Source organism: Colossoma macropomum, unplaced genomic scaffold (genome assembly GCF_904425465.1).
Source record: "Colossoma macropomum unplaced genomic scaffold, Colossoma_macropomum, whole genome shotgun sequence".
Classification (NCBI taxonomy): domain Eukaryota; kingdom Metazoa; phylum Chordata; class Actinopteri; order Characiformes; family Serrasalmidae; genus Colossoma; species Colossoma macropomum.
In genome coordinates, this window is record NW_023494794.1 from 28,802,396 (window position 1) to 28,827,484 (window position 25,089).

At 41.5% G+C, this 25,089-nt stretch overlaps 1 protein-coding gene across 1 annotated transcript in view; it reads right to left on the bottom strand.

The window, feature by feature from the left end:
- LOC118814895 (disks large homolog 4) overlaps nt 1-25,089 on the bottom strand; it is an 88,757-nt gene that overhangs the window by 54,004 nt on the left and 9,664 nt on the right. Inside the window, exon 2 of the mRNA XM_036580756.1 lies at nt 8,323-8,484. Coding sequence (XP_036436649.1) covers nt 8,323-8,484 — 162 coding nt within the window. The remainder of the gene's footprint in view (nt 1-8,322; nt 8,485-25,089) is intronic.

Here is a 25,089-nt window from a genome sequence, read left to right on the forward strand (position 1 = left end):
ATAATCTTTTATTTTATTTGAAATTTTAGGCAAAACATTAACTCCATAATTCATAACCGTTTCATGTAGTAAATTTCTGTGAGGGAGCTTTTAGAGGTGGACGTCTGGTTCCTATCACCACCACTGTGAACAATTCTCACTCTGTAAGTTTCTCTAGAACGAAGCGTTTCACACCAAACCACTCTGAACCTCTTTGTTTACAGCTTAACCAGCTAATTTGGTGGACTTCCCCTTTAAGTGCAGGCAAAGGAGAGAAAATACAGCCAGAAAAGGGAAAGAGTGGGTTAAACAGTTAGTTAAATCATTTAGTGAAAAATGTAAACACACACTTTCCACTCAGACACCGGTTAGACGATTAGCCAATCATGCACGTGTGCTTCTTTAGTTTTAGTGCTGGTGCTACGAGGCTGATGTAGCTAACAGGTATTAGACATTATGTATCAGATTGGGGCTTTAGTGCAAAAACCTGGATCAGCAGTCAGGAGGAAACACAGGGAAGGAAAGTTCATAATATAAAGGATTAAAACAGACACAACAAAGTTCGTGTGAGCACGGTGAGGGGGTAATCTGGAGAAACAGTGAAAGAGGAAGAACGAGAGAACGGGCGGAGTTTGTGGATAGAGAAATGTAAGATGTCTGAATCTCAATTACAAAGATTTAGTTTGCAAATAATAAAGAACATAAGAAGAAGAGAATAAAACCACATACAGGTGTTTTATAAGGAACACAGTACATTACTGTAACTACATTTGTTCATCCTAATAAAGATCACTGAACACAACAGAGCCACAGAGAGAGAGAGAGAGAGAGAGAGAGAGAGAGAGAGAGAGAGAGAGAGAGGGAGAGAGAGGGAGAGAGAGGGAGAGAGGGAGAGAGAGGGAGAATGGGAAGAAAAGAGAGAGGGAGAGAGATACAGAACAGAGACAGAGTGATAGAGAGAGAGAGAGAGAGAGAGAGAAGGAGAGAGAGAGGGGAAGGAAAGAGAGAGGGAGAGAGAGAGAGAGAGAGGAAACAGAGAGAGGGAAGGAGAAATAGACAATATAGATAGAAAGAGAGGAAAGAGTGAGAGAAAGAAAGAGAAGCAAGGATAGAGAGAAGGAAGGAGAAATAAACAATAGAGAGATAGAGGGAGGAAGAGAGAAGGAGGAAGACAGATAAAAAAAGAGAGAGAGAGAGAGAATGGGAAGGAAAGAGAGAGAGAGAGAGAGAGAGATACAGAACAGAGATAGAGTGATAGAGAGAGAGAGATAGAGAGAGTATGAATTGCAGGTGCAATTCTCTGTTGAGCCAGTAGATGTCTCACTCTCTCTCCCCTCTCTCACTGTCTCTCTCTCTCTCTCTCTCTCTCTCTCTCTCTCTCTCTCACACACACGCTCTCTCTCCCTCCCTCTCTCTCTCCCTCTCTCACACTCTCTCTCTCTCCCTCTCTCTCCCCCTCCCCCTCTCTCTCTCTCTCTCTCTCTCTCTCTCCCTCTCTCTCTCTCTCGGTTCAGTCACTCTGAGGATGCGGCTGACGGTAAATCCAGTCCTTTCAGCAGGTGAGTGTCTGAAATAGGACAGAGTTCCCAAAATAAAGATAAACTCTGATAAGATCTTCTGTGCACTGCTGTGACGAAAAAATCACGCTGAGAATTCTGGGTAGAACTCGCGTCTTTCTGGATTTAATATCTCCTCTTCATCTAACAGACACACATGTGGGACGGACTGAAAGTGCAGAATCATATTTTGTTTAGTTTACATGCATCGAGAGGAGCAGGAATAGGAGGGATTATGCAAATATGCTCGTTAGCGGCAACCAATTACCAACTGTTTATCTGTTTAGCCCCTTCGTCTGCAGAGTGTTTTACTGGGAGGGGTTTTGGCTGTACTGGGAGGAGCTTCTGCTGTACTGGGAGGAGCTTCTGTTGGAGGAGCTTCTGTTGTAGTAGGAAGGGTTTCGTTTGTATTGGAAGGAGTTCTGGTTGTACTGAGAGGCGTTTCGGTTGTACTGGGAGGGGCTTTGGTTGTACCGGGAGGGGTTTTCGTTTGTGCTGGGAGGGGTTTAAGTTGCACTGGGAGGGGTTTCGGTTGAACTGGGAGGGGTTATGGTTGTACTCGGAGATATTTCAGTTGTACTGGGAGGGGTTATGGTTTTACTGGGAGGGGTTTCGGTTGTACTTGAAGGTGTTTCGGTTGTACTGGGAGGGGTACTGGGATAAGGCAGTGGACAGAATGTATGGACATACGTTTTACCCATGGACTAAAGCCCCTGTGGGGAATGTGGACTGTTGGGCTTCAAATGTTCACAAGGTTTTCCACACATATATTTCTTATGAGGAATTTGGGCTCTTGGGCTCTCAAGGCCCAACGTAAGAGCATGAGAGTCCACTACAGAACAGAGCCGGGTAGTGAGATGATCACGGAAATGTTGGGGCTCCAGTTTAAACACTGAGTCAGAAATAATTCATATAATATTGCAACATGCTTTTGTCACGTAGCCCAGATCCATACTGATATTTCAATTACAGAACGAACGAGGCCCACAGGATCACACTCCTCCATTCAATTATTCATCACTTCACCCAGTTCTGTCTCGGTTTTATGAATATTTTTACACATTCAGGCTGTACTTTTGATAATAATGATAAGCAGAAGAGTGAGATGATAATAAATTAGCGATTATATTAGGAGACGGTCCATCAGCGTCCACTGCGGCCAGATATGTGTACGAGTGTCACAAACCGGAACAGTGAGTGACCATCAAACAACCTTTTCTTTTACCCACCATTGTATATGTAATATATGTAATATATATATTTTTTGTTTTATTTTTGGTCTTTTTTCTCTTCTTTATTACAGACATATATTTCATAATTAACTTTTTTGTCCCCTTGGAATTATAAGGTTCTATTTGCGTTCTAAGGAGTTTTGAGATACTGAGGTTCAAAGATTTCGCATTACAAGTAGTAAAACTGGTATGTGGAACATGTTTCTTTCATGCAATGACAACAAATTAGTTTTTTAGAACAGGTCAATGCAGATAGAACCTTCTAATCCTAAGAACTCACTTTCTGCTTGGAGTTATAAGGTTCTATCTGGCAATATATTAAAAGAAGCAAGGATTTTTTATGGAACACAAACATTTTATACTTGTAATTCATTTTAAAACATAAAATTAGTGTCTATATGTATCATATACACCGATCAGGCATAACATTATGACCACCTCCTTGTTTCTACGCTCATTGTCCATTTTATCAGCTCCACTTACTATATAGGTGCACTTTGTAGTTCTACAGTTACAGACTGTAGTCCATCTGTTTCTCTGATACTTTGTTAGCCCCCTTTTACCCTGTTCTTCAGTGGTCAGGACCCCCATGGACCCTCACAGAGCAGGTACTATTTGGGTGGTGGGTCATTCTCAGCACTGCAGTGACACTAACATGGTGGTGGTGTGTTAGTGTGTGTTGCGCTGGTCTGAGTGGATCAGACACAGCAGTGCTGCTGGAGTTTTTAAACACTGTGTCCACTCACTGTCCACTCTATTAGACACTCCTACCTTGTCGGTCCACCTTGTAGATGTAAAGCCAGAGACGATAGCTCATCTGCCGCTGCACAGTTTGTGTTGGTCATCCTCCAGTCCTTCATCAGTGGTCACAGGACGCTGCCCACAGGACGCTGTTGGCTGGATATTTTTGGTTGGTGGACTATTCTCAGTCCAGCAGTGACACTGAGGTGTTTAAAAACTCCAGCAGCACTGCTGTGTCTGATCCACTCAGACCAGCGCAACACACACTAACACACCACCACCATGTTAGTGTCACTGCAGTGCTGAGAATGACCCACCACCCAAATAGTACCTGCTCTGTGAGGGTCCATGGGGGTCCTGACCACTGAAGAACAGGGAAACAAAGTATGCAGAGAAACAGATGGACTACAGTCTGTAACTGAAGAACTAGAGTGAAACTATATGGTCAGTGGAGCTGATAAAATGGACAGTGAATGTAGAAACAAGGAAATGGCCAGTCAGTGTGTGTACATATATATATATATATATATATATAACACACACATAAATGGAAACATAAAAGACACACACACTGCATGGAAACTGGCTGACACACAGCCTCAGCGTGCTCTGGTGTGTTAGTGGTGTGTTGGTGTGTGTGGTGTTAGTATGTGTTTTTCATGTAGACAGATGGTACCACAGTGCGAGAGAGAGAGAGAGATTGTGTGGGAGGAGCTATTCTGACCTTGCAATCTCTGCCCTTGTCATACAAAACACAGCAAAACACCAACCAGTCACACACACACACACACACACACACACACACACACACACACACACACACTGAGGTGTGGTGTGGCTCTGTGTGAGTGTGTGTACGAGTGTGTTTGACTGATTTTCTCCTTCTGCTATAAAACTGAGCAGATCTGAAGTGCAGCTGATTGATCTTGTCAAAATTTACCATCATCAAAGGGCTCATATTGCACACATTGTACTATACTACATATATTTTTGTTTTACATACTCTATATATTGTATATATATTGTATTTCTTTTACACTTTGATTTTTTTGCGTTTGGTTTTATGCACTAATTGTTTCTTGCTCTGTTCAAATTAAAGAGTTTGATGTACTATATAAGCATTCTTAAGGTTTCAATACGTACCACTTACTCCACAGTCCATACACTCCATATACGGAAACTAAGCTGGAAACTAAGCCTGTTGTGAATTCATGGTTTTAGTGATGTCACAAAAAACAAATAATTTACATGTTTACTCTATAGCTAATTCACACTGTTAGAGGGTGAGTTTTAGATTATTTGTTTTAATGACGTCAGAAAAATGACTGAGGGTGTGTCTCTAAACCTAGTGAGCTCTACATAGACAGCATTTTACGTCACAATATGCGCTCCCGACAAGAAGGCTGTCCCAATTCTTAGATATCTCAAATATGCTGCCTACTGAGGTCTCTCATTTTGGCCCAATATCGAGAGAGCATCGGATGGTTCCTCAGCCGCTGAGGCAATCCCGTGATGCAGCGGGGCACAACTTTTGTTTGAAGATGGCGAGCAGAAGCGCTTCACCAAGCAGCCACGTCATCTTTAAATGAAAGTTATTCTGATTTTCTGGGGTATTTATCTGTTTTCTAGTCATAAAGGTGCACAAATAGCCGATACTTTCCACATTTGACCACAACTATTGTCTATTTTGCTGTTTCATTCAGAGCAAATACCATTAAAATCGCTATATAAGCTGCCAGAGCAGATCCATGTTGGCTAACTGTGATTCTGACGGCTGAGGTAAGTAAGCGCCGGTCTCGTGCAGTGGGCGGGAGCAAGCGGCGACGTCACTGCTGTCTAACTAGAGCGTCTCATTTATCTTATAAGGATAGATGACGGTTGGAACGCTGCCTACTTAGACAGCTGCCTAGGTGGACAGCGGCTACTAAGAGAGCTCACTAGGTTTTGAGACACACCCTTAATCTCACAGAAATGGCACAAAGTGAACCTCAGAGAAAAATAAAATTTGAGAAAAATGTAAGATATGGGCTCTTTAAGACTGAGCAAATGGGAGGGTGGGGCTACACAGCTGCAGACTAAATGGGCAGGGCTAAACTTTAGATGTCTGAAGGGGTGGGGCTAAACAGCTGTAGACTGAATGGGACGGGCTAAACTGCTGTAGACTAAATGGGCAGAGCTAAACAGCTGTAGACTGAATGGGTGGGGCTAAACAGCTGTAGACTAGATGGGCAGAGCTAAACAGCTGTAGTCTGAATGGGAGGGGCTAAACTGCTGTAGACTAAATGGGCAGAGCTAAACAGCTGTAGACTGAATGGGTGAGGCTAAACAGCCGTAGTCTGAATGGGAGGGGCTAAACAGCTGTAGACTACATGGACAGGGCTAAACAGCTGTAGACTGAATGGGTGGGGCTAAACAGCTGTAGACTACATGGGCACGGCTAAACAGCTGTAGTCTGAATGGGAGGGGCTAAACAGCGGTAGACTACACGGACAGGGCTAAACAGCTGTAGACTGAATGGGTGGGGCTAAACAGCTGTAGACTACATGGGCACGGCTAAACAGCTGTAGACTGAATGGGTGGGGCTAAACAGCTGTAGTCTGAATGGGAGGGGCTAAAGAGCTGTAGACTACATGGGCACGGCTAAACAGCTGTAGACTGAATGGGTGGGGCTACACAGCTGTAGTCTGAATGGGAGGGGCTAAAGAGCTGTAGACTGAATGGGTGGCGCTAAACAGCTGTAGACTACATGGGCAGGGCTAAACAGCTGTAGACTGAATGGGTGGGGCTAAACAGCTGTAGACTACATGGGCACGGCTAAACAGCTGTAGACTGAATGGGTGAGGCTAAACAGCTGTAGTCTGAATGGGGGGGGCTAAACAGCTGTAGTCTGAATGGGTGGGGCTAAACAGCTGTAGTCTGAATGGGTGGGGCTAAACAGCTGTAGTCTGAATGTGGAAAGCGCATTCTTGGTGGTACAGCATCAAACTCTTACATTTAAATCGAAAATGGAAATTAATTTTTCCATGAAATCCTTTAACTTGTATTTATTTATTTAGTTAATAGTTTTGGCAGCTTTCAAACAGTAAGGTGTGGAAAAACTGAGCCTGCCTGCACACAACACGACTCCACACACACACACACACACACACACACACACACACACACACACAGAGTGTGACTCACAAACACCTAGAGGAGCTGCTGGCAGAATAGAAAGAGGATCAGAAGAGAGGGAGAGGAAGAGAGAGAGGTCACAGGGGGAGAGAGATAGAAGAGAAAGGCTGAGAGAAGCAAAGGGTTGGAGGGCTGGAAACAGAAAGAGTGGGAGAAGCGAGAGGGAGAAGTATAAAAAGGGAAGAACAGGAAGACAGTGAGTGCCAACAGAGAGGGAGGATACAGAGAGGAGAAAAAACGGGATACACAGGAAAAACAGAAAAATGGAGAAGAGATGGAGGATTAGAGAAGGGGAGAGGATAGAAGGATGGAAGGATAGAGGAAGGATAAAGAAGAACAGTAGGTGGAGAGAAAGAGAGAGAGAGAGAGAGAGAGAGAGAGAGAGAGCACGAGAGAGAGGAAAAGATAGAGAGAGAGATAGAGAGAGAGAGAGAGAGAGAGAGAGAGAGAGCTGTAGAGACGAGTCTGGTGGAATGTAGGGCAGTAGATCAGGACCTACAGTAACAGTAACAGTGACGGTGCTGATAAAACAGATAGATAGATAGATAGATAGATATATAGATAGATAGATAGATAGATAGATAGATAGACAGACAGGTAGACAGATAGATAGAAAGATAGATAGACACTCTTTTAAACTGTATGATGCCTAATATAGTTTATATACAGTAAAATATAGTTTTTGTCTTGTTTTTCATTTCTGTTTGGAGGAGAAAGAAATGGAAGGATGGATGAGAAATGAGGACAGTGAAAGAGTGTCTGATCTTTGTGTGCCCACAGTGCCTACAGACACCGACTCTTATAACACCTGACTTCACAAATGAACTCTTAACGCTTAACGAAGGAGCGTTATGTACAGTAGTGCAGGTCTGATCTCAGTCTGATCTGCAGACTGTGTACAGTAGCGCAGGTCTGATCTCAGCCTGATGTGCAGAATGTTTGCAGTAGTGCAGGTCTGATCTCAGACTGTGTACAGTAGTGTAGGTCTGATCTCAGCCTCATCTGCAGACTGTGTTCAGTAGTGCAGGTCTGATCTCAGACTGTGTGCAGTAGTGCAGGTCTGATCTCAGCCTCATCTGCAGACTGTGTTCAGTAGTGCAGGTCTGATCTCAGTCTGATCTGCAGACTGAGTGCAGTGACAGTGTCTGATTCAGAGCTGTGTCTTCAGTGAGTGTGAAGCAGAATCCTCATTCAGGGTTTTTACTCCCACAAAGCCGGATTTCACCGTTAGCCTGATAATTTAAGCCAAAACTCCAGGCTGTGTAAATGGAGAGGAGATCAGACTTTCCTGCTGCTGTTTTATCTTTTCATTTCTGCCCTGTTTCCTTTTCCTTTTGCCTAAATGGTCCTCCGTCACTGAGGAGTCCTGCTTGGTGAAAAACCCCTCAGTCTGATCTTTTATGCAGTGAAATATGTTTTTCAGGGTTTCTGTTTTATTCAGCAGAGTGTAAACGACACTCTAAGTGTTCTGTCTCCGTTTTCACCCCGCGGGACTGAAAACTGCAACACCCAGCGTCTGAGTGTGTGTGTGTGTGTGTGTGTGTGTGAGAGAGTGTGTGTGAGAGAGAGAGAGTGCGTGTGTGTGTGTGTGAGAGAGTGTGTGTGAGAGAGAGAGAGTGCGTGTGTGTGTGTTCTCTTACCTTCACAGGAGAGATGTGTGTGTGTGGAGCGTAGCTGTGCATGGTGTCCATGGCAGCCAAGTTTTTGTCGCTCATATGCAGCATCTCAGCACTTTTGCTGTGGGCCAGGTGGGCGGGGCTATGCTCCAGGGGCGGAGTCTCCTCATCCTGATACCTGTATTTCTACCGAGAGAGAGAGAGAGAGAGAGAGAGAGAGAGAGAGAGAGAGAGAGAGAGAGAGAGAGAGAGACATATTAACAGGATTTATTAACGCATGAACGGAACAGCTAATAATCCTGTGAATAATTATTATTTTTAATGGAGATTTTTTAAAGGAGAAAAAATGGACAGAAAAGAGAAAGAGACAAAATAGAAAAAGAAAGAAGTGACAGGGAGAGAAAGGAAAAAAGGAGAAAAAGGCCAAAAGGAGGAAAAAGAGGGAGAGAGTGAGAATGAGAGAAAAAAGAGATAAAGAGAGAGAAAGACAAACTGATCAAAAAGACAGAGACAATGACTACAAGAAAAGAAAAAAGGAAAAAAGGGAGAAAAGGGGAAAGAGGGAAAGTGTGAGAATGAGAGAAAATAGAGAGAGAAAGTGAAAACAAGCAAAAAGATACAGACAACAACAAAAAGAAAGGAAAAGGAAGAAAAAGGAGAAAAAGAGGGAGAGACAAAGAGAAAGGAGGAGAGAGTGAATAGCTCAGTTACTCAGCAGGGATGTCTGGGTCGCGTGATTCTGTACTGAATGTCTAATATAACCCAGCAGCTCAGAGACCTTATTTATTTACAGCACTGCTGAATTATTCGTCACACTGAGAGAAGAACCTGCAGAACCCTGTTTTCACTCATCTTCCCCAAAACACACCAGCTTATGATCCTTCTCTCCGTTTCCGTTCTGTTCTTTCAGGATTTGCTGATGTTTTTATGCCACACAGCTGCGCTAACATGCATTATGTGGCTCTACCCAAGAACTTGTAGAGGAGAATTACACTCTGTAATGTCTTCTGGGTTTCTCATACACTAGAGGGCGCTCCCGAGTAAGTCCAAAATGAATGGGTTAAGAAGGAGCATTTGAGTAAAATCATAGTTTATAAATCTTAAACATTTTTAATGTAATAAAATTCATTAATTTCCTGAACACAGAACAGCATAAAACATTTTAAAACCACTGTTATATTTTTAAGAGCTTTTAAACTCGAGTTATAGGAGTTTAAAACCAATCAGCAATCAGTAGCAGTAATGCTAACTAATCAGTGCTCAGTAGCAGTAATGCTAACCAATCAGCGCTCAGTAGCAGTAATGTTAACTAATCAGCTCTCAGTAGCAGTAATGCTAACCAATCAGCACTCAGTAGCAGTAATGCTAACCAATCAGCACTCAGTAGCAGTAATGCTAACCAATCAGCACTCAGTAGCAGTGATGCTAACTAATCAGCGCTCAGTAGCAGTAATGCTAACCAATCAGCACTCACTAGCAGTAATGCTTATCAATCAGCACTCAGTAGCAGTAATGCTAACCAATCAGCACTCAGTAGCAGTAATGCTAACCAATCAGCACTCAGTAGCAGTAATACTAACTAATCAGCGCTCAGTAGCAGTAATGCTAACCAATCAGCACTCAGTAGCAGTAGTGCTTATCAATCAGCACTCAGTAGCAGTAATGCTAACTAATCAGCGCTCAGTAGCAGTAATGCTAACCAATCAGCACTCAGTAGCAGTAATGCTAACTAATCAACGCTCAGTAGCAGTAATGCTAACCAATCAGCACTCAGTAGCAGTAATGCTAACTAATCAGCACTCAGTAGCAGTAATGCTAACCAATCAGCACTCAGTAGCAGTAATACTAACCAATCAGCACTCAGTAGCAGTAATACTAACCAATCAGCACTCAGTAGCTGTAATGCCAACCAGTCAGCACTCAGTAGCAGTAATGCTAACCAATCAGCACTCAGTAGCAGTAATGCTAACCAATCAGCACTCAGTAGCAGTAATGCTAACCAATCAGCACTCAGTAGCAGTAATGCTAACCAATCAGCACTCAGTAGCAGTAATGCTAGCATCCTGCTGCCCAAAACCCGTTTGCTGTAGAATAAAGGAAACATTCAGGTGAAATTTCTTTGTTTCTTTAGTAAAATCCATCCTTTAACTGTCTAAAACTAAAGGAAAGTTCTGGTTCAGTGATTAGAAACTATTTTAACTTTTTTGTTTTTAGCCATTTAGCTCCATTTACTCCCATTCATTGAGGACTCGCTCGCTGGCGCCCTCTGCTGTTTTGCAGTCCTGTTTTTGATATAATGGGGGAAATAGGAAGTGGCCAGACTCCTCATAAACCAGCTCTGGCTCTACTGCACTGTTAGTGAAAACAACGTCAAACTGGACCTTACAGGTCAATCCTTAAGTGATAGTTTGGCGAAGAATACAGTGTACTTGTAAACCCCACCCCCTCCAGACCAGACCAGACGTGTTTGGCTTCTTTAGGTTTAGCTCTGGAGCTACGAGGCTAAAGTAGCAAACAGGTAATGGCGGCTTATACCACAACAACTAGCATGGTGCTAACCGCAAACCTGAATCATCAGTTGCTGTTTTGCCCTCCAGTCTCCATATTTGGAAACGAAACTAAGAAGCAAAAGCAGCCTGTTTAAATCTCAGGGATGAAGAGAGGTCGGAAAAAGGTCATGTAGAAATGAACTATTACTGTTTTCGTTACACTCTTAAAAAAGATGGTTCTTCAAGGGTTCTTCAGTAAAGAAAACGGTTCTATATAGAACCAGGAATACTCAAAAAACCTCTTCGCATGATTAAAAGGTTCTTTGTATCAAGAAAGGGTTGTTCAGATTGATGGAGAATGTGCTGTAGTTGGTTCTATATATATATCACCAAAAATGGTTCTTCTACTGTTACGATGTCAAGTTTGACATAATAGAAGAACCCTTTTTGGTGCTACATAGAACCCTTTTCAAAAAGGTTTTATAAAGAACCATCTACATCACTTTCTCCATTAATCTGAAGAACCCTTTCACAATGCAATAAACACTTTAATCATTCAAAGGGTTCTACAGAGAACTATTGTCTTTACTAAAAAACTGAAGAACCATCATTTTTAAGAGTGTAGTCTACCAGACGAGACATGTTTGATGAAATGAATGAATGAAATGAACCTTTTAGCCAACTGTGTGTGAACACATCGGAATTAGACCTCCGCATTTAACCCATTCGTGCAGTGAAACACCACATACACACTAGTGAACACACACACACTAGGTGGCAGTGAGCACACTTGTCCGGAGCGGTGGGTAGCCCTATCCATGGCGCCCGGGGAGCAGTTGGGGGTTAGGTGCCTTGCTCAAGGGTGCTTCAGTCACGTACTGTCAGCTCAGGGGATTGAACCGGCAACCTTCCGGTCACAAGGCTGGTTCCCTAACCTCCAGCCCTTAGTGTTTGATGCTTTAGTTTCAGCTCTGGAGCTAGAAGGTAATTTAGCTACCATGAAATACATGCAGTGTGGATTGTTTATTTAAGATGTAAAGATTTTTCTTGTATAAAACTGAATCTGGAATTCAACGTGTTGTTTGGCATCCACTAAAAAAATCAACATCTGGTTTATTCCTCTTGGTAATCTGTTCTCCCCGTTTACATGCACTTGGGTAATCAGATATTGGGGAAACTCTGGGTCTACATGAGTCAGACAGTAATCAGATTTCTGCGTTACAACCAGCCAATAAACTCACAGAAGAAGACATGATGTAAACATAACGTAAAACTCAAACTTCATGCTGCAGCTTTTTTGTTAAACATCAGGCGCTTTAGTTTAAAATATTTAAATTCTTCATTTCGTCAAGCATGTAGTCGGTTTCAGTGTCGCTCCAGAAGTGCTAGCTGTTTCCGCGACGGCGCTCTGTTTTCGCGCATGCGCAAACTGAGAAAAACGAAAGAAATCAGAGTAAGAGTTTCCCATTACTGAGCTCAAATCCAGCTTCTTTATCAGATTTCCAGGACTTAATCTGATCTAGTGTTAACTATCGGAGAGTGCTGCTTACTCGACCACTTCAACACTCAGATAACTGCAGAAATCTGATTATGATTAGGTTATTAAGTGCATGTAAACACACTCATTGTTATCTATAAACATTACAGATGAAATTCAGGCTTATAGACGGCTGCTACTGTTATTAGCCGTGTGATGAGGTTCTGGACTGTTGTGGTTTGTGTCTTTAATCCCTGCAGAACAGCAGTTCATTGAGAGTGATATACGAGAGCAGAGACAGAACAGACGACTGCGTCAGCCATAAACACTGAACTCAGATCAGTTCATATACAGATACAGCTGCACTGCAGAATATGATCTCTGATAAATGATATATGTAGGTAATTTACTGCCTCTAATGTGTCTCATTACACTTGACTCAAATTTCTGAATAAAAGATATTACACTTTATTCCAGGTTATATTAAGTCAGCTGCCAAATAACTAAAGGATAATAAACTGGAAGACTAAGCAGTGTTTATGTATCGTATTTTATTCATATCACTGCTGCCAGAAGAAAACCTCATATCTCCAAAATGGTAACTTTACAGGAGAAGGAAAAAACATACTCTACTTTTAATGTAAGTCAATGGAACCAGAATTTTTTCCAAGTCATTTTGGGTCAAGAGGTATTTTTCAAATTATGTCAAAAACTGAAAAACTACAAAAGTGGAGATAAGAGGTTTTGTTCCGACAGCAGCGATATGCAAATGATGTACATATTCCAATTAACTAGATGTTTTAAATACACTATGAGATTATTCAACGTATTCCTAGACATTTTTAATGGTTGTTGCTGCTCTATCAATACTTTGAAATGGTAACTTTTCAGGAGAACGAGAAAAGATTCTTAACCCGTTAAATGGCCGAGTTTTATTACACACTTCTATAATCTAAGGACAGCTCAACCAGTTTTTAATGAAGTCGCTGTAGTGAGTGAATAAGCCATAAGTGCTTTTTGAGCAGAAATACTTTTAGCAGAGGACGTCCAGTAATGTAGTAAGTGTGTGATTTGTCTGGCCGATTCATATGAGATTAAAGGATGACTGTAATTTCCCTAAATTCCCTGAAACACCATTGCGTGGATGTTTACCTCAACGTTATGCGACAGGTGCCACACTTCCAAACAACAGCAATGTGCTGTGTGACTAACTGGCATACAGACCAGCATTAGGCTAGTAAAATGGGTTCATTTAAGGTGGAACTGGAAAACCCTTATCCGTTTTCTATTAGCCGGTTTTGTTATTACATTACTGAGATGTGGATTCGAGCAGGAGTGCTGTTACTGAGAAGCTCTCACTTTGGCGAATTATATAACTCCGGAATTATTACTCAGCAGCCCTGAGAAAACTACGGACATGGCAGATTCATTCGGGATTAAAATCAATGACATCATCAAAAATCACTCAAATTACAGCACCTTCCCAGGTAAAACTAATCCACCTCAAATAAGGCCTCAGTATGTAATAAGCCTGGGATTTAATGGGGACACTCCGATATAAAAAGTCCCCTTCTGATGACGCAAAACATTTTTTTTGCCGTTGTTCTTAGCTGGTGAATGCAGAAGGAAGGCAGATAGCTAACGCTACTGCTAGGAAGCGCAACATCTTATAGCAGCCGTATACCTGCAGTCAAATCTTCATTACACTGGACAGAATAGAGTACTACATTTTTTATTTTTAAATTAAGTTTGACAACTGAGTTATGCTAATTTGAGCTTAGTTGTATTTATTAGCCTATAGAGCAGTGGCTAGGCTAGCAGTCAGGACTGGTTGACACCACAGGGATTCCCAAAGGCTGTACTATTTGCATAATGCATGCTGGGTATTGTAGTTAGAGAGAATGAATGAATGGAAACACAAAAACAACATAAAATTGTGGATTCTGCTAAAAGATATAAAGCTGTGCTACAGAATATGGCAGTACATCACAAATAATTGATTAAGTGATGTTATTTGATGTTAATTTAAGTAATTTTGGATTTTTTCTGTTGGTCTAGTGATGGATCTGCTGTATTATGTGCTACAGATGTAAGACTGGCCTCCTGGGTGAGGTTGATGAAGGAATAGGGGTCTAAAAATTGTACACTATATATATTAGAGTTTTGATAATGACAGATCTGATATATAATCTTATGAAATTAAAGCATCTTACTGCACTGGCAATTTTACTTTTTTTGCAAAACAAGCTTATTTTTCAGTAGAATAAGTAAAAAGATCTAAAAACAGGTTGAATAATCTTAACACAATTTCAAGACACCATCATACAGGGAAATGTGAGATGCCTTTGGTAATACTAGAGCTTTTAAAAAGACACATTTATAATAGAAGCTAAAGGCACTTGGTTAGCTTGAAGTACGCTGGAGTTCTCCTTTAATATACTTTGACTTGCGACAGGATATTTCAGCTTTTGGCCGAAAGAGAAAAACAGCAGAAGATTAAGTACAGGCCTACAGCGGTGCGGTGGGTCAAAATGAAAGACTTTATAAGTCATTTTAATGACAATGAAAAAGAGATTAAAAACACTGTTTGTTTTCTTTGCTTCAAATAATTCACGTTCAAACAATGTGAGCAGCAGAACAACAGTGAAAATATCAGCTGCCTGAAAACACTGAAAAACTGACGACATCCTGCTCGATACGCAGAACACAGCAAACCAACAGAGGCAGAGAGGAGAGTCCCTGCGAGCGCCGACACTATCACTCAGTTCATCACACGATAAAAACATTCACAAACCACAGACGAAGAGCGAAGAATCACTGAACACAACGAAGGTCAGCGTCTTGCCGCTCTTTGCTGTTGAGGATGTTGGATTTAGTGGCACGTTCTGTAGCTACACACTGTAGTGATTTTAGAAAGTTTTTCATTTAAACTGTTGTCAGCTTTTTTCATTTCCAGTTTTTGCCTCAGTGTGTACTAAATTTTGGTTTCCAGCGAAGAACATTTGAGGTGCATCACTATTTTTACACCATGAAAACACAGAACAGTTCTTGCTACCATAAAACAGGATTTCCAGAAAAGACACAAAGGCATTGTATTGAAAGAAAGAAGAACTGCAGAGGGGGAAGACGTAGGAGGAACAGAAGGAAAGAGAGACAGACAGAGAGAAAGGAGAGAAAGAAACAGCCAGAGAGAGAGAGTGACAGAGAGACAGAGAGAGAGACAGATTGGAGAGGGCAGTCAGCAGCAGCAGTCTATTGGATCACATTACACTGTGCCAGCACAACGACAGAGAGAGAGAGAGAGAGAGAGAGAGAGAGAGAGAGAGAGAGAGAGCAATGAGGGTGGAAAGGAAATGAGAAAATGAGAGAGGGTCAATAGAAAGAGGAGGAGTAGGAGCAGCAGAAAAGAACGGAGAGATGAAAAATGGATTGGGAGAATGAGGTAATGCAAAAAGTTTCAATTCCAATCACACTCGTTCAAATGAACGTCTGCGTGTGTATGTGAAGTGAATGATAATCCAGCTGGAGAGACGGACTCCTCTCATTCAGACACCGCGGAAAGTGCTGTTATGTACAATGTGCGGTCAATTGGAGCTGAACGCCATTATATATAAGTCTGTGTGTGTGTGTGTGTGTGTGTGTGTGTGTGTGTGTGTGTGTGTGTGATACCGCAGTACAGCCCTGCAGTGATAGCTTGGAAGAAAGCAGGAAGTTCCTGCTTTCTCAGTGCAACAGACGTAATAACTTGAACAGTCTCAACAGCAGTTAAGCTTCAATTACCACACCCAGCATCTCAGTACCACACCAATCTCAGTACCACCCCAGCATCTCAGTACCACACCAATCCCAGTACCACACCAGCATCTCAGTACCACACCAATCTCAGTACCACACCAGCATCTAAGTACCACACCAATCTCAGTACCACACCAGCATCTAAGTACCGCACCAATCTCAGTACCACACCAGCATCTAAGTACCACATCAATCTCAGTACCACCCCAGCATCCCAGTACCACATCCAGCATCCCAATACCACCCTCAGCATCACAGGACCACAACCAGCACCCCTAGCATCCCAGTACCACACCCAGTGTCTCAGTACCACATCAATCTCAGTACCACATCAATTTTAGTACCACCCCAGCATCCCAGTACCACATCCCACATTCCAATACCACCCCCAGCATCTAAGTACCACACCAATCCCAGTACCACACCAATCTCAGTACCACCCCAGCATCCCAGTACCACATCCCACATTCCAATACCACCCTCAGCATCCTAGCACCACATCCAGCATCCCAATACCACCCTCAGCATCACAGGACCACAACCAGCACCCCTAGCATCCCAGTATCACACCCAGTGTCTCAGTACCACACCAATCTCAGTACCACATCAATCTCAGTACCACTCCAATCTCAGTACTACATCAATTTTAGTACCACCCCAGCATTCCAATACCACATCCCACATTCCAATACCACCCCAGCATCCCAGTACCACATCCCACATTCCAATACCACCCCCAGCATCCTAGCACCACATCCAGCATCCCTATACCACCCTCGGCATCCTAGCACCACATCCAGCATCCCAATACCACCCTCAGCATCCTAGCAACACCCAGTGTCTCAGTACCACACCAATCTCAGTACCACACCCAGCATCGCAATACCACACCCAGCATCCCAGTAGCACACCCAGCATCTCAAAACCACCCACAGCATCCCAGGACTACACCAATCTCAGAACCACACCAATTTCAGTACCGCTTTCCAATTTCTGGCATCCCAGTACCAACCCTAGCATCCCAGTACCACTCTAATCTCTGTACCACCCCAGCATGCCAGTACCACACCAATCTCAGTGCTACACCCAGCATCCCAGTACAACACCCAGCAAACCAGTACCACATCCCAATACCAACCGCAGCATCCTAGTACCACATCCAGCATCTCAATACCACCCCTAACATACCAGGACCACATCTAGCATCCCAGTACCAACCTTAGCATCCCAGTACCACCCAAATCTCAGTAGTACACCCAGCATCCCAGTACCACACCCGGCATCCCAGTACCACACCAATCTCAGTACTACACCCAGCATCCCAGTACCACACCAATCTCAGTACTACACCCAGCATCCCAGTACCACACCAATCTTAGTATTATACCCAGCATCCCATTACCACACCACTCTCAGTATCACCCAGCGTCGCCCTAATCCCTGAACTACATATGTCGTAGTATCACAGTACCAAGAACACAGTGCCAAGTCATTTTCCAAACTAAACAAAACCCAGTAACACGCCAATTCAAATATCCCATGAATTTCAGTACAGCACTAATTTCTGGCACATGAAAATATCAGTACTACACCAGTCTCAGAACCATGCCAAAAAGTGAAAGAAAAATAAAAGACACCAGTATCAAAAAAAAAAACAAAAAACAAACGCCAGCATTAGAAAAACGAGGATTGCAGCAATAATAACACAACACCAGTATCAGAACAGTAAAAAGAGAACTGCAGTGATATTAACACATCAGTACCACAACACCAACACCAGAACTGCAGCAATAGTAACATAACACCAGTATCAAAACACCAACACCAGCACTGCAGCAATATTAATACAATCCAGTATCAAAACATCAGTACCAGCACTGCAGTAATATTAATACAACACCAGTATCAAAACATCAGTACCAGCACTGCAGCAATATTAATACAATACCAGTATCAAAACACCAACACCAGCACTGCAGCAATATTAATACAACACCAGTATCAGAACACCAACACCAGCACTGCAGCAATATTAATACAACACCAGTATCAGAACACCAACACCAGCACTGCAGTAATATTAATATAACACCAGTATCAGAACATTAACATCAGCACTGCAGTAATATTAATACAACACCAGTATCAGAACATCAACACCAGCACTGCAGTAATATTAATACAACACCAGTATCAGAACACCAACACCAGCACTGCAGCAATATTAATACAATGCCAGTAACAGAACACCAACACCAGCACTGCAGTAATATTAATACAATACCAGTATCAAAACACCAACACCAGCACTGCAGCAATATCAATACAACACCAGTATCAGAACACCAACACCAGCACTGCAGTAATATTAATACAACACCAGTATCACAACACCAACACCAGCACTGCAGCAATACTAATACAATATCAGTATCAGAACATCAACACCAGCACTGCAGCGATATTAATACAACACCAGTATCAGAACACCAACACCAGCACTGCAGCGATATCAATACAACACCAGTATCAGAACACCAACACCAGCACTGCAGTAATATTAATACAACACCAGTATCAGAATACCAACACCAGCACTGCAGCAATATTAATACAACACCAGTTTCAGAACACCAACACCAGCACTGCAGCGATATTAATACAACACCAGTATCACAACACCAACACCAGCACTGCAGCGATATCAATACAACACCAGTATCAGAACACCAACACCAGCACTGCAGCAATATTAATACAATCCAGTATCAAAACATCAGTACCAGCACTGCAGTAATATTAATACAACACCAGTATCAAAACAACAGTACCAGCACTGCAGCAATATTAATACAACACCAGTACCAGAACACCAACACCAGCACTGCAGCAATATTAATACAACACCAGTATCAGAACATCAACACCAGCACTGCAGCAAAATTAATACAACACCAGTATCAGAACATCAACACCAGCACTGCAGCATTATTAATACAACACCAGTATCAGAACATCAACATCAGCACTGCAGTAATATTAATACAACACCAGTATCAGAACATCAACACCAGCACTGCAGTAATATTAATACAATACCAGTATCAGAACACCAACACCAGCACTGCAGAAAAATTAATACAATACCAGTATCAGAACACCAACATCAGCACTGCAGCAAAATTAATACAACACCAGTATCAGAACATCAACACCAGCACTGCAGCATTATTAATACAACACCAGTATCAGAACACCAACACCAGCACTGCAGTAATATTAATACAATACCAGTATCAGAACACCAACACCAGCACTGCAGAAAAATTAATACAACACCAGTATCAGAACACCAACATCAGCACTGCAGCAATATTAATACAACACCAGTATCAGGACATCAACACCAGCACTGCAGAAAAAATAATACAACACCAGTATCAGGACATCAACACCAGCACTGCAGCAATAGTAATACAATACCAGTATCAGAACACCAACACCAGCACTGCAGCAATATTAATACAATACCAGTATCAGAACACCAACACCAGCACTGCAGCAAAATTAATACAATACCAGTATCAGAACACCAACACCAGCACTGCAGCAATAGTAATACAATACCAGTATCAGAACACCAACACCAGCACTGCAGCAATATTAATACAACACCAGTATCAGAACATCAACACCAGCACTGCAGTGATATCAATACAACACCAGTATCAGAACATCAACACCAGCACTGCAGCAGTATTAATACAATACCAGTATCAGAACACCAACACCAGCACTGCAGCGATATCAATACAACACCAGTATCAGAACACCAACACCAGCACTGCAGCGATATCAATACAACACCAGTATCAGAACATCAACACCAGCACTGCAGCAATATCAATACAACACCAGTATCAGAACACCAACACCAGCACTGCAGCAATATTAATACAACACCAGTATCAGAACATCAACACCAGCACTGCAGCAGTATTAATACAATACCAGTATCAGAACACCAACACCAGCACTGCAGCGATATTAATACAACACCAGTATCAGAACACCAACACCAGCACTGCAGCAGTATTAATACAATACCAGTATCAGAACATCAACACCAGCACTGCAGCGATATCAATACAACACCAGTATCAGAACACCAACACCAGCACTGCAGCAATATTAATACAACACCAGTATCAGAACATCAACACCAGCACTGCAGCGATATCAATACAACACCAGTATCAGAACATCAACACCAGCACTGCAGCGATATCAATACAACACCAGTATCAGAACATCAACACCAGCACTGCAGCGATATCAATACAACACCAGTATCAGAACATCAACACCAGCACTGCAGCAGTATTAATACAATACCAGTATCAGAACACCAACACCAGCACTGCAGCGATATCAATACAACACCAGTATCAGAACATCAACACCAGCACTGCAGCGATATCAATACAACACCAGTATCAGAACACCAACACCAGCACTGCAGCGATATCAATACAACACCAGTATCAGAACACCAACACCAGCACTGCAGCGATATCAATACAACACCAGTATCAGAACACCAACACCAGCACTGCAGCGATATTAATACAACACCAGTATCAGAACACCAACACCAGCACTGCAGAAAAATTAATACAATACCAGTATCAGAACACCAACATCAGCACTGCAGCAATATTAATACAACACCAGTATCAGGACATCAACACCAGCACTGCAGCAGTATTAATACAACACCAGTACCAACATACGCATGTAGCTCTGAGACAAGGAGACAGGAACAAATTAAGAGAAGAGACTGAAATTCAATTCATCTCATTAAGTCTACAATGAGATTTAAGAAAGACTCAGGACAATAAAAGCAGGGTAGTGTGTGTGTGTGTGTGTGTGTGTGTGTGTGTGTGTGTGTGTGTGTGTGTGTGTGTGTGTGTGTGTGTGTGTGAGTGTGTGTGTGTGAGTGTGTGTGTGTGTGTGTGTGTGTGTGTGAGTGTGTGTGTGTGAGTGTGTGTGTGTGTGAGTGTGTGTGTGTGTGTGTGTGTGTGACAGATTTGTGGAGGTTATAGTATTAAACGCTCCTCTGCTCTCTGTAAGCTCTTAATAACTGAGCCATTTGCTCAGATGACCTCTCTGCCTCTTAAACACAGGCAGTCCCACTGTTACACTTCAACCTCCTCAGCATGTGTGTGTGTGTGTGTGTGTGTGTGTGTGTGTGTGCGTGTGTGTGTGTGTGTGTGTGTGTGTGTGTGTGCGTGTGTGTGTGCGTGTGTGCGTGTGTGTGCGTGTGTGTGTGTGTGTTCATGTGATGGATTTGGATAAATGCCATGTTGGAGGAACTCAGTGGTGGAGACTCAGCATGTCCTGCTTTCACAAAATATAAAAATATATCTGTCTGTATTCAGTGAGGCTTCTACAGGGGCTCAGCTACGCTGAGTGTTTGCGTGAAGGAAATTTTGACACATTTTCAAATTATGCAAAAACATGAAAAGTGATAAACATGAAGATGAACAATCGTTTTGGTTCGATGGCAATAAGAAATATATATTTTATATGTATGCAATTTTCTTGTTACCGTGGCTAATGCTAATATGTGATGTGTCATTTATCTGTACTACATACTGAATATTAAACCACCAAATAACAAAATGAAAGATATCCAACACTGAGTAACTATTACAAGACATTAGTGCTGGCTAAGGTTAGTTAATGTTAGTTAGCTCGCTAAAATTTAGCCACAGAAGTTTAATGTAATGCAGTTAATATTAGCTGCTTTATTATGATAGTGTCAGCTGTCTCAGTCTATACCCTTATGATGCAATAACCCTGTCTCAATCTATACCTTTATGATGCAATAACACTGTCTCAATCTATACCCTTATGATGTAATAACATCCTTCTCTCTATAGCCTTATGATGTAATAACATCCATTTATCTCTATAGCCTTATGATGCAATAACCCTGTCTCTCTCTATAGCCTTATAGTGTAATAACATCCATCTGTCTCTATAGCCTTATGATGTAATAACCCTGTCTCTTTCTATACCCTTATGATGTAATAACATCAATCTCTCCCTATACCCTTATGATGTAATAACATCCTTCTCTCTATAGCCTTATGATGTAATAACATCCATTTATCTCTATAGCCTTATGATGCAATAACCCTGTCTCTCTCTATAGCCTTATAATGTAATAACATCCATCTGTCTCTATAGCCTTATGATGTAATAACCCTGTCTCTTTCTATACCCTTATGATGTAATAACATCCATCTCTCTCTACAGACGTATGATGCAATAACCCTGTCTCTCTCTATAGCCTTATGATGTAATAACCCTGTCTCTCTCTATACCCTTATGATGTAATAACATCAATCTCTCCCTATGCCCTTATGATGTAATAACATCCATCTCTCTATACCCTTATGATGTAATAACATCCATCTCTCTATACCCTTATGATGTAATAACATCAATTTCTCCCTATACCCTTATGATGTAATAACATCAATCTCTCTATACCCTTATGATGTAATAACAGCCATCTCTCTATACCCTTATGATGTAATAACAGCCATCTCCCTATACCCTTATGATGTAATAACATCAATCTCTCCCTATACCCTTATGATGTAATAACAGCCATCTCTCTATACCCTTATGATGTAATAACAGCCATCTCCCTATACCCTTATGATGTAATAACATCAATCTCTCCCTATACCCTTATGATGTAATAACAGCCATCTCCCTATACCCTTATGATGTAATAACATCAATCTCTCCCTATACCCTTATGATGTAATAACATCAATCTCTCCCTATACCCTTATGATGTAATAACATCCAACTCTCTCTATAGCCTTATGATATAATAACATCCAACTCTCTCTATACCCTTATGATGTAATAACATCAATCTCTCCCTATACCCTTATGATGTAATAACATCAATCTCTCCCTATACCCTTATGATGTAATAACATCCTTCTCTCTATACCCTTATGATGTAATAACATCAATCTCTCCCTATACCCTTATGATGTAATAACATCAATCTCTCCCTATAGCCTTATGATGTAATAACATCCATTTATCTCTATAGCCTTATGATGCAATAACCCTGTCTCTCTCTATAGCCTTATAATGTAATAACATCCATCTGTCTCTATAGCCTTATGATGTAATAACCCTGTCTCTTTCTATACTCTTATGATGTAATAACATCAATCTCTCCCTATACCCTTATGATGTAATAACATCCATCTCTCTCTACAGACGTATGATGCAATAACCCTGTCTCTCTCTATAGCCTTATGATGTAATAACCCTGTCTCTCTCTATACCCTTATGATGTAATAACATCAAACTCTCACTATACCCTTATGATGTAATAACATCAATCTCTCCCTATGCCCTTATGATGTAATAACATCCATCTCTCTATACCCTTATGATGTAATAACATCCATCTCTCTATACCCTTATGATGTAATAACATCAATTTCTCCCTATACCCTTATGATGTAATAACATCAATCTCTCCCTATGCCCTTATGATGTAATCACATCCATCTCTCTATACCCTTATGATGTAATAACATCCATCTCTCCCTATATCTTTATGGTGTAATAACATCCAACTCTCTCTATACCCTTATGATGCAATAACCCTGGCTTACTCTACACACTTATGATGTAATAACAGCCGTCTCACTCTATACAATTATGATGCAATAACAGCCGTCTCACTCTATACCTTTATGATGTAATAACAGCCGTCTCACTCTATACCCTTGTGATGCAATAACCCTGTCTCACTCTATTCACTTATGATGTAATAACAGCCGTCTCACTCTATACCCTCATGATGCAATAATCCTGTCTCACTCTATACCCTTATGATGTAATAACTGTCTCACCCTATACCCTTATGATGTAATAACAGCCATCTCACTCTATAGCCTTACGATGTAATAACAGTCGTCTCACTCTATACCATTATGATGTAATAATGTGTTTCATTCTATGCACTTATTATGTAATAACAGTCATTTCTGTATATATCATGACAGAATAATTGCCGTCTAACTCTATACTATCATGATGTAATAACAGCTGTCCCACTGTATGCCATTATGATATAATAACTACCATCACATTCTATGCTATTCTGAAGTAACAGCGTCTGTTTCAGTCTATACACCTATAATGTAATAACAGCCATCTCTACAAAAATCAGTATGATGTAATAACCACCATCAAATCCTACACCATTTTGATGTAATATCAGCAGTCTTAGTATGTGTCACTATGATGTTATTACAGTCCTCTCAGTCTACACTTTTATGATGTAATAACAGCGCCCTCTCTCTCTATACCCTTATGATGTAATAACAGCGCCCTCTCTCTCTATACCCTTATGATGTAATAATAGCCATTTCACTCTATACTGTTATTACGTAATAATGATGGTAAGCTCTGCCTTAAATGACCAGTGTATTACTGGGCCAATCAGACAGTCTGTCATGTACCTTCCTATAAGGAGTGAGAGCTCTTCCTGTAAGCTGAGTGCTCCTGCCTGAACTGATCTGTTATTGATCTGTTATTGATCCGGTCGCTGTAAGGCCGAGCATATTGATCCTCCAGGCTTTAATAATTACTAAAGCTCAGGGTTTAGTCACACTCATGTTAGCGCTGCTTGCGCTGCAGGGAAAACGAGAGTCTGACACTCACCCACACACTCACTCGCCTTCTCACACTCTCGTGCTTTCTTGCAAACTCACACACTTTCACACCCATGTTAAGTTGCATTAAAGGGGAATTCCACCACTTTTTCAAAATTTATACATATTTCAGTCTTTGAGATGTAAACAGTTAGTTTGAGTGGTTTGGTGTGGAATGGTTGATTGTAGAGTCTCCAGTAAACCTAGAAGTGTCTTCTGAGTTTTATATGGAATGTTGATGATGGAAAAATAGTGGAAAATCTGG